Genomic DNA, 12,027 nt, shown 5'->3' on the forward strand with positions numbered 1-12,027 from the left:
AGAGAGAGACATATAGTTAGAATAGAGAGAGAAAGAGAGAGAGAGAGAGAGAGAAAGAGAGATATAGTTAGAAGAGAGAGCGAGAGAGAGAGAGCGAGCGAGCGAGCGAGAGAGAGAGAGAGAAAGAGAGAGAGAGATATAGTTGTGATATAGGGTTGTGTAGTGGTTGTGTCGTGTCGTGCAGTGTTGTGTAGTGGTTGTGTCGTGTCATGCAGTGTTGTGTAGTGGTTGTGTCGTGTCATGCAGTGTTGTGTAGTGGAGATATTTCACCTGTCCCAGAGGTTGAGGTGTTCCATCATTCTCTCGTCGTAGGCCAGGCCCGTCGTCATGACGCCCAGGGGGGAGGGGCTTGTCTCTCCTACCTGCTCCTCATTGGCTTTGTGTCTAATGACCACATCATCAGCCAATGGGCCGCCCTCTGAAACAAATCACACCTTCTGGTGACATGAGGATTCCCATGCCGTGTAAAGGTGTGTGCGCGTGCAAGTGTGTCTGCGTTTGTGAGTGTGTGTGCACGTGTGTTAGTGTGTGTGTAAGTGCGTGTACCCAGGACTTGCAGGCGGCTCCAGTAGGGATAGTGAGCTGAGATGGTCTCAGAGATCGACGTCAGAGCACTGGGAGAGAGACATAGAGGAATAGCAGAGAGAGAGAGAGAGAGAGGAGACAGTCATGATTCACTAGAGCTCCACTCAAAATTACAAATTACAGATGTTTTAACTTTTTAAATTGAGATAAACTTAAAAAATGACCAACTGAATGAAGCCCTTGAGCGCAGCAGCTAATGGAAGAAAGACAGCCGAATGGGAGAACAGGGAAAACCAAGAGGAGAGCCCATCGAGCAGGCTGCTAGCAGAAGAGAGGTAGGAAGCTATAAAACCTCAAAACATTGATGAGACATGAACAGCGACGCCAAAACAAAGGAGGACAAACTACGTGGATAAATTATATTGGGACCTACAGAAGTCGTAACACTTACCCTTTTTGAAAATAGGGCTGAAGCCCAAAAGTTAATTTAAGTTTTTTTAAGGTCATTTAAGCTCAAGGCTACCATGCTACCTAAAACCGTGGCTGATGCAACGTCTCCACCATCCTGCCCCGGAGAGACTTTCACCCCGCCACCATCCACAGGGCGAACCCCGATATCTCCCGAGGATGTTCCCCCCTGCCCAACGTACACCTGGCCTCCGCTGAGACATGGTGGGGGTCTTTGCTAGAGCCCTCAAGGATGCAGCCTTAGGACGACGCCAGGGTGGAGCCACCCCCAGCAAGAGACGACTCACCCACACAATCGCCCCCCCCCTCCTCCCCAGAGAGCATCGCAGAGATTCAGGTGGCATTATAATTTGGCACAACAAAGTGACCCCCACTCCTTCCAGCACAAAGCCCTGCAAAGCCAAGAGACGAACCGGAGTCCCCTCACTCAGCTGGTCCTGAGGCTCTGTCCACAGACAGGTTCCCCCTCTGCTCTGCCCCAGGACCAGTCGGAGAACATACCAATGTTCTCCTCCTGACTCAAACAAATTCTTACACATCAGAAACAAACCTACCTCACCCATTGGAACACTAAAACACACACACACACGGAGCAAAATGCAGTGTTATCTGGCCCTAAATAGACAGTACACTGTGGCCCCCTACCTGACCAAAGTCACTGATGTTCGACACAGAGTGTTGTTAACAAAGTACAGATTGAGCGCTCACAGCCTGGCCATAGAAAACAGGCCGCCATAAGAAAATATGGCTGCCCAAAGAGGAGCGGCTGTGGCAGCAGTGTGAAGGAGCTGCTGTAGAGACCGATGCCGTGTTCCAATACCCGTACTGTCCGCACTTACTAGCCAAAATTTGAGCACACAGTACGTTCCAATTCAGATCCGGCGAAAAGAAGTATACTTCAAGGACCCGGATGCCGTACTCAAAACGGGCTCATCGTGAAGTGTGGATCGAAGGACACTCCCCGTACTCAACGGCAGCCATCTTAGCTACGTAGCGGAAGAGGCGGAGCCAGGCTGAGCCAAAGTCGGCGCATTTTCCACATAGCCTGCATTAATAGAGTCATTTTGTAGTTTTTATAGTTTTTATAGCTTTTTATAGCTGCTAGGCGTAAAGAGTTCACTGTTCAAAGCGGGATGTTTATTGCGGGGGAGGAGCCACGGCGGCAGTCGTGATCGTCATTTCCGGTAAGTGCACCACAGAGTACTCGATTTGGAACAGCACTCACATCTAAAAAATGTGCGTACTCAAGTGAGTACGGATAGTGCAGATAGTGTACTTCCTTTAAGTATACTCATGGAAGTACGGGTATTGGAACACGGCACGAGTCTGTCTGTATGTCTACACTGCCCCAAAGTAAAAAATGTCCGCGAAATATACTTTAGCAAATTCGGCCCAAAACACCCACATTTTATAAACTCCCATGTAGACCAACTACAAACATTAATGATAGAGAGAAAAGAGAGCTCCGTCCTCGCAGGACAGTTTATTACAGCTTGCCACAAAATGAGAGGATGACATTCTATACCAGGCCTCACTGTTTGATTGATTACTGATTATTAGTAACCTATAATGCGTTTTATGTAGCTTTTCATTTCATTAATGTAATGACTTTTTTTTTTATATATATGTACATCTGTATGTTATATTATATTGTTACAGGTTGATGTACATGTTGTTCTGACGTTCTCCATTGTTATTATATGTAATATTTGTAATACTGTAATGCTCTGGCCACACTGTTTGGTTTACCAATAGTCCTGCCAATAAAGCATTTTTGAATTTGAAATTGAATTTGAGAGAGAGCGACAGAGAGAGAGAGAGAGAGAGAGCGACAGAGAGAGAGAGAGAGAGAGAGAGAGAGAGAGAGCGACAGAGAGACCGACAGAGAGAGAGAGAGAGAGAGAGAGAGAGAGAGAGAGACCGACAGAGAGAGAGAGAGACCGACAGAGAGAGAGAGCAACAGAGAGAGAGAGAGAGCGCGACAGAGCGAGAGACACAGAGGTTGAGGTTAATAATGAAGTATTAGTTATGATATGAGGCTAATGCTAATGTGATAATGCTAATTCTAATGAATACCTGAGAGAAGGAGAAGAGGAGGAGAGGGGGGGGCAGGGGTCCCCCAGGAGAGAGCTGACACACGCTGCAGAGGCCTCTGCTGTAGACCGCAGGTTATAACCTCCCTACACACACACACGCACACACACACACACACACACACACACACACACACACACACACACACACACACACACACACACACACACACACACACACACACACACACACATACGCACACACACACACACACACACACACACACACACACACACACACACACACACACACACACACACACACACACACACACACACACACACACACACACGCACATGTACACAGGATGGGAAGTGACACGTGTGAATATAGTGAGTATAGAGATTTTTTTTTGTGTGTTCTTTGTTTATAATTATCCTCGTATACATGCAAAACAAAAAAGAACATGAATAACACACCTACCCCACTAACCTACCATGCATACCAAAATAACCTACATACAGTATAACCTACATATGTATGCATACACGCACGGACACACACGCACGCACGGACACACACACACACACACACACACACACACACACACACACACACACACACACACACACACACACACACACACACACACACACACACACACACACACACACACACACACACACCCCATTCTTCGGTTCACATATCTCCTCGTACCTCCAGAGCCAGCAGGACCCTCCCCTCTGCCAGACCCATCAGCATCCGGGTCAGGATGGAGAAACACTGGGGGGTGGCCTCCATCTCCCCCTGGACACACACACACACACGCACACCAACACACAGACAGACAGACAGACAGACCGAGGGTTAACAGTGGATATGAAGGGTAAATAATATGATGTTATGATGAGATCAACAGGTTGTTTACCTTGGGGTCTCCTCGGACGCAATCGAACCCAGCGGCTACCAGAACCAGCTGGGGCTGGAACTAAACACACACACACACACACACACACACACACACACACACACACACACACACACACACACACACACACACACACACACACACACACACACACACAAAAACATTAACACCAGAACCGGCTGGGGCTGGTTCTAAACTGTAAACTAAACTGTGCTACCTGTACAGGTGAGTGTTACCTGGTACAGATCAGTGTTACCCGGTACAGGTCAGTGTTTCCTGTACAGGTGAGTGTTACCTGTACAGGTCACTGTTACCCGGTACAGGTCAGTGTTACCTCTACAGGTGAGTGTTACCTGATACAGGTGAATGTTACCTGTACAGGTGAGTGTTACCTGTACAGGTGAGTGTTACCCGGTACAGGTCAGTGTTTCCTGTAAAGGTGAGTGTTACCTGATATGCTACGGGTAGAAGTAGGTGTTGAAAGGCAGTGATGTAATCAGCATCAGTCATGCCAGTCTGTAGAAACACAGGGTAATATAAAGAATATACATAAATGTTTACACGCAAAAGTATACACACAGACAGACAGGCCGACAGAGAGACACGTAGACAGACAGGCAGACAGACGCGCAGACAGACAGACCGATAGACAGACATGCAGACACAGACATGCAGACAAACAGACCAATAAGACAGACACGCAGATAGACAGACATGCAGACAGACAGACAGAAAAACAGACAGGCAGGCAGACAGACAGGCAGACAGGCAGACAGACAGACCTTGTTCCAGGGCAGGTTGATGGTGTACCCCAGACCGGCTCCTGATCCGGCTACAGGACCATCAGAGGCCTCCAGGTGAGGCCAGAACCCCGCCTTCTCATACCTGTGGACCGAGAAGTACAGCACACTACACACACACACACACACACACACACACACACACACAGTACACACACACACACAGACAGACACACAGTACACACACACACACACAGTACACGCATACACACACAAAAAGGACACACACACACACCCACACACAGAACCACACAAACACACACACACAGTACACACATACATACACACACACACACACACAGACACACAAAAAGGACACACACACCCACACACAGTACACAGACACACAAACACATGCTCCATGTTAATACAAAAAGGGAGTAGTAGAAGAGAGGACAGGAGAGAGGAGAGAGGAGGAGAGGAGAGGAGAGGAGGAGAGGAGAGAGGAGAGGAGGAGAGGAGAGAGGAGAGAGGAGGAGAGGAAGAGAGAGGAGGAGAGGAAGAGAGAGGAGAGAGGAGGAGAGGAAGAGAGAGGAGGAGAGGAAGAGAGAGGAGAGAGGAGGAGAGGAAGAGAGAGGAGGAGAGGAAGAGAGAGGAGAGAGGAGGAGAGGTTCTCCTACCTGGGGTCTTCCTCGAAGGCGTACTGGATCCCCTGTCCATGATGCACGTCCCAGTCCACCACCAGCACCCTGCCCACATCAACAACACGCTGTTCTCATCCTCCTCTCTGGCCCGCCAACACCACACCACACAGACCGTCAGAACGTGGTCGTAGGTTCAATACGTCTAACTCCATTGTGCGTCAATTATATTGTAAAATCCAGGCCAAACAAACGGTTTGATAGATACAGGTGATCATAGGTATCAAAATGTTGACAAAAGTGGAGGAGGTCTGATCAGTAACTTCCACATTCAACCGATTATTTTAGGTTTTGTCGAACAACGGGAACTACATTTCTAAAGATCTACTCGTGCTCTGGTCTTCAGGGCACACCGGCACGCATGTTTGTGCGTGCACGTGTGTGTTTGTGCGTGCACGTGTGTGTTTGTGTGTGCATGTGTGCGTGTGTGTTTGTGTACCGTTTCACTCTGTGCTGTCTCTGGGCGTAGCGTGTTGCTATGGCAACGTTGTTAAACAGACAGTAGCCATTAGCCTGGTCAAACTGGGCATGGTGCCCCGGCGGCCTGGAAGAGAACATACTGGTTATACTGGTTATACTGGGTACAGTGGTCACACTACATACTGGCCTGACTGGTCATACTGCTTACTGGTCTGGTTAGACTGGTCATACTGATTATGTTGCTATTGCTATTCTGCTTTGGTTGTACTGGGTAGACTGGTCTGGTTATAGTAGTCTGTTATACTGGTTATACTGGTCTGGTTATAGTAGTCTGTTATACTGGTTATACTGGTCTGGTTATAGTACTGCTATACTGGTTATACTGGTCTGGTTATAGTACTGTTATACTGGTTATACTGGTCTGGTTATAGTACTGTTATACTGGTTATACTGGTCTGGTTATAGTACTGTTATACTGGTTCTACTGGTCTGGTTATAGTACTGTTATACTGGTTATACTGGTCTGGTTATAGTAGTCTGTTATACTGGTCTGGTTATAGTACTGTTATACTGGTTATACTGGTCTGGTTATAGTACTGTTATACTGGTTCTACTGGTCTGGTTATAGTACTGTTATACTGGTTATACTGGTCTGGTTATAGTACTGTTATACTGGTTATACTGGTCTGGTTATAGTACTGTTATACTGGTTCTACTGGTCTGGTTATAGTACTGTTATACTGGTTATACTGGTCTGGTTATAGTACTGTTATACTGGTTCTACTGGTCTGGTTATAGTACTGTTATACTGGTTATACTGGTCTGGTTATAGTACTGTTATACTGGTTATACTGGTCTGGTTATAGTACTGTTATACTGGTTATACTGGTCTGGTTATAGTAGTCTGTTATACTGGTTATACTGGTCTGGTTATAGTAGTCTGTTATACTGGTTATACTGGTCTGGTTATAGTACTGTTATACTGGTTCTACTGGTCTGGTTATAGTACTGTTATACTGGTTATACTGGTCTGGTTATAGTAGTCTGTTATACTGGTTCTACTGGTCTGGTTATAGTACTGTTATACTGGTTCTACTGGTCTGGTTATAGTACTGTTATACTGGTTATACTGGTCTGGTTATAGTACTGTTATACTGGTTCTACTGGTCTGGTTATAGTACTGTTATACTGGTTATACTGGTCTGGTTATAGTACTGTTATACTGGTTCTACTGGTCTGGTTATAGTACTGTTATACTGGTTATACTGGTCTGGTTATAGTACTGTTATACTGGTTATGTTGGTGTGGTTATAGTACTGTTATACTGGTTCTACTGGTCTGGTTATAGTACTGTTATACTGGTTCTACTGGTCTGGTTATAGTACTGTTATACTGGTTATACTGGTCTGGTTATAGTACTGTTATACTGGTTATACTGGTCTGGTTATAGTACTGTTATACTGGTTCTACTGGTCTGGTTATAGTACTGTTATACTGGTTATACTGGTCTGGTTATAGTACTGTTATACTGGTTATACTGGTCTGGTTATAGTACTGTTATACTGGTTATACTGGTCTGGTTATAGTACTGTTATACTGGTTCTACTGGTCTGGTTATAGTACTGTTATACTGGTTATACTGGTCTGGTTATAGTACTGTTATACTGGTTATGTTGGTGTGGTTATAGTATTCCGTCATACTAGTTATGTTTTTCTGGATAACTGGTCTAGTTATACTGGTTATCCTGCTCAGGTTGTACTCGTTATCCTGGTCTAGTTAAGTGAGTTCTACTTGGATGGTTATAATGGCTATACTGGCCTGATTAAATGGTTATACTGGTACGTTTATACAGGTTAACTGGTCTGGTTATACTGGTGATACTGGTCTGTTGTACTGGTATGATTAGAGCTGTCTAGTTAAACCGGTTACATTGGTGTGATTATCCTGGTTAACCTGTTTGGATCCACCTTGTTACCTCGAGACTGAGAACCCATTCCTGAGTTCAGAGGTCATGACCTTGTCGACGAGCTCAAGGAGAGAGCCCACAGCCAGAGAGGCCACGCGGAAAGAGTCCTAGACACACACACACACACACACACACACACACACACACACACACACACACACACATTATATATATATTAGTGCTGTCAAGCGATTAAAATATTTCATCGCAATTAATCGCATTAATGTCATAGTTAACTCACGATTAATCGCATAATTTTTTATATGCTTAATATCCCTTGATTTCTTTGTCCCAATTTTTCTAATTTTAATGCTCTTATCAACATGGAGAAGTGCATCGGCTTGCCTTGTGCAAATGTTTTTTTTATTGATGATAACATTGGCATATACTGATCAAAACAGGACGATACAAAAAAAAAAGCCTATGGGGCAATTAAACGATGAACATACAAACGTACTGCCTTGAACATAGCAGTCAGGCTACTGCTTCTTTGTTTTGAGCCAAAGAAAAAAAAAATATATATATATTAGAGCTGTCAGTTAAACGCGTTATTATCGGCGTTAACGCAAACCAAGTTTAACGGCGTTAAAAATGTTATCGCGCGATTAACGCAATTCTTTTATAAAAAAAAAAAAAAAAACTTTTTTTTTTTTTTCTTTGGCTCAAAACAAAGAAGCAGTAGCCTGACTGCTATGTTCAAATGACATTTGTTCAAAGCAATCGTTTAATTGCACTATAGGCTCTTTTTTTTAATCGTCCTGTTTTGATCAGTATATGCCAATGTTGTTATCAATAAAAAATCATTTGCACAAGGCAAGCCGATGCACTTCACCATGTTGATAAGAGAATTAAAATGAGAAGAATTATGGGACAAAAAAATCAAGGGATATTTAGCATAGAAAAATATTTGTGATTAATCGCGATTAATCATAGTTAACTATGACATTAATGCGATTAATCACTATTAAATATTTTAATCGCTTGACAGCTCTAATATATATATACAATTGCGTTAATCGTGCGATAAAAAAATTAACGCGGTTAAAATTGGTTTGCGTTAACGCCGTTAATAACGCGTTTAACTCACAGCACTAATATATATATATATATTGTATGTATATAAATATAAATATAAAGATTTAAATAATATTCTGAATGTCTACCTACAGGGTGGATGTAGACGGAGTCGTAGTTTTCTGATATAGTCTGAAGTTCTTTCTCTGACATCGTCTGAGTCTTCCTCATCAGATCCACATAGTCCTTCCTAGAAAACAACCAATCAGAAAACAGATCAACACATTAGAGCACAGCTCAACCAATCAAACAGCTCAACCAATCAAACACAGCTCAACCAATGAGAATACAGCTCGACCAATCAGAAAACAGCTCAACCAATCAGAACACAGCTCAACCAATCAAAAGCAGGTATGTTCTGTTATATTGTGTCATTGTGTCAGGTAAACACTGTATATATTTCACAATTGTGTTATCAATAGGACATCAAGTTATGTGTTCCGGATTATGAATTATACAGCCTATAAAATCCTACATAAGGTAAATGATAATATGATAGAATAAAGATGATGTATTAAAGCAGACGTAATAAAGGTTAGGTATTAAGGTTAGGTTAAGTTGAGGTATTAAAGATGATATATTAAAGATGATGTATTAAAGATTATATATTAAAGATGATGTACTAAAGATGGTGGATTAAAGATTATGTATTAAAGGTGCTGGATTAAAGGTGATGCATTAAAGGTGATGTATCAAAGGTGATACATTAAAGATGATGTATTACTTATGGACCAGCCGCAGCTCCTGTTCCGTGGCTTCACGAGGCTGGAAGATACATAATGAATATACAGATGACTATATACATCGATATGATGATGAATGAATACATTTGAAATTTGAATATAGATGAGAATATGAACACATTAATATGCTAATGACCTCCACGGCGAGGCAGCGAGGTCGGAGGTCACGGCGCTCCAACTCCTCCATGATGGCCGTCACTCTGTCAGGACACTCTGGGTGACTACACACACACACGCGCACACGCACACGCGCACGCACACACGCACACGCACACACACACGTTATGCCAGACAGACAAACAAAGACAGACTGGCATAAAGATATAGAGACACACAGACAGGAAGTCCGAGAGACACGCACAGTCAGAGAGAGAGATGCAGACAGAAGAACACACATGTAGCAGAGAGGCAGACAGATAGACCAGAGACAGACAGGCACACAGAGAGACAGACAGAAAGGTACCTGGGGTCCCACAGACAGTTGTGACGGGTAAATTCTTCGCTGTGAACTAAACCTGTTCCACTGGCCAGAGACCTGGACACCTCCTGCAAAGAAGAGGCACAATCAGCACTGTGTGTGTGTGTGTGTGTGTGTGTGTGTGTGTGTGTGTGTGTGTGTGTGTGTGTGTGTGTGTGTGTGTGTGTGTGTGTGTGTGTGTGTGTGTGTGTGTGTGTGTGTGTGTGTGTTTACCAGGTGTTTGAGTTGGGCTACAAGCTCATCTTCCCCCTTACTTCGGTCCATCTTTCCTTTTCGCTTTGCCTCCTTCAGCTCCTCACTTCTCCCCTAATGCAAACACACACACAGCCCGTCAACACAAGATACATAATGCTGCTTCCTCAACAAAGAACCCTCCCACGTCTGTCTGGCTGTCAATCATCCACTGGTAGGGTTTGTACTTTGGTAAAGGGGACAAAGGCTTAAAGGTGACAGATTATACAACCAGGTGTGAGTGTGAGTCTGATTAGCCGTTACAAGCCGTTTTGAAAATATGGGTCCATATAGATGTGTGCTGGATAGATCAGTCTACCAGCCTACCCAGTAGACATCTAGGTGAACACGCCCACTTGTGATGTCAGAAGTGACTAGCTAGAACCATAAGAACTCTACTAGCTAGAACCTCAGAGCTCTATTAGGTAGAACCATCAGAACTATACTAGCTAGAACCATCAGAACTCTACTAGCTAGAACTCTCAAGAGCTCTATTAGGTAGAACCATCAGAACTATACTAGCTAGAACCATCAGAACTCTACTAGCTAGAACTCTCAAGAGCTCTACTTGCTAGAGCCCTCAGACCCTCTGTTCGCTGAGAGACCTGCGCGTTGGAGTTGGAGTTTGGGAGGCGTGGAGACCTGCGGGCCGGTCTGGCTCCTGATGGTTTGGTATCCATGGAAACCAAAAAGATCCAGTTGTGCCCAGCACCTCTGGCTTCTAACCTAAGCGAGACACAGATACAGTACTGGGGTGACACCAATGCTAAAGCATATGCTATTGCAAGGCGGTCTACCTTGATGGGGGCTATCCGAATGCTAAGCTAGTGCAAATCAAGGTAGAATAACAACAAAGACACATGATGTAAAGACTTTATAGCGTCAGTTAGCATAACGTCACTGAGTGAAACTGGGCAGTAAAGAGTTAATTCCTAGAATAATCTAGACCCCTCGATACAAGATGGAGTAAAGATTTGGGAGTAAAGATGGTGGAGTCAAGATGATGTTGTAAAGAGGATATAATAAATATGGTGTAGTTACGATGATGTAGTGAAGATGATGTTGTAGTTAACAGGATGTAGTGAAGGTCGTAGTTAAGATGACGTAGTGAAGGAGGTGTAGTTAGATGATGTAGTAAAGCTGGTGCAGTTAGATTATGTAGTAAAGGTGGTGGAGTTGAGATGATAGAGTGAAGATTGGTCAAACAGAGATGGTTTAGTTAGATGATATGGTAAAGGTGGTGTAGTTAAGATTGTGTGGTAAAGGCGGTGTAGTTAAGATGATGTAGTGAAGATGGTTCCAACAGAGGTGGTTTAGTTAGATCATATGGTAAAGGTGGTGGAGTTAGATGACGTTGTAAAGATGGTTAAACCGGAGATGGTTGATCACATCATCACGTCAGCCAGACGGGATTCTGCTGTCGTAGTTGAATCCTAAAGAGCTTCTACATCCTGTCTTCTATCTTATCTTCACGGGTTGACAGGTTACAATGCTTATATTCGTTATGGTGTTATCGATTGGAGGAGGAGATTTTTGAAACAATGAGAAAGTTGACTTGCCAGCAATGACTCCTGGCTGCCTAGCACATTAGCTCGTTAGCTCGATAGCCGAAGTCAACACTGAGGCGGCGCATCCTGATGACGTAGACACGCGTCACGAACCAACAAAACCAACAGCAGTAAAAAGTCAGCTGTTTTTATTGATCAAATTACAATAGC

General features: G+C 44.0%; 1 protein-coding gene across 1 annotated transcript; it reads right to left on the bottom strand.

Annotated features, from left to right (window-relative positions):
• Positions 1-266: 266 nt before the first annotated feature.
• On the bottom strand, positions 267-11,975 carry LOC132458330 (histone deacetylase 6-like). The gene is made up of 17 exons (XM_060052927.1): positions 11,869-11,975; positions 10,915-11,035; positions 10,292-10,384; positions 10,064-10,146; positions 9,737-9,821; positions 9,582-9,622; positions 8,951-9,047; positions 7,793-7,890; positions 5,836-5,940; positions 5,376-5,444; positions 4,738-4,864; positions 4,406-4,471; positions 3,956-4,015; positions 3,745-3,834; positions 3,070-3,173; positions 547-614; positions 267-418 (listed from the first exon to the last, which is right to left on the bottom strand). The coding sequence occupies exons 2-17, from the start codon at positions 10,987-10,989 to the stop codon at positions 267-269; spliced, it is 1,413 nt and encodes a 470-aa protein (XP_059908910.1). The 5' UTR covers positions 10,990-11,035; positions 11,869-11,975.
• Between the last annotated feature and the right edge of the window lie 52 nt (positions 11,976-12,027).

The sequence above is a fragment of the Gadus macrocephalus genome, chromosome 1 (genome assembly GCF_031168955.1).
Source record: "Gadus macrocephalus chromosome 1, ASM3116895v1".
In the NCBI taxonomy this organism is placed as follows: Eukaryota; Metazoa; Chordata; class Actinopteri; order Gadiformes; family Gadidae; genus Gadus; species Gadus macrocephalus.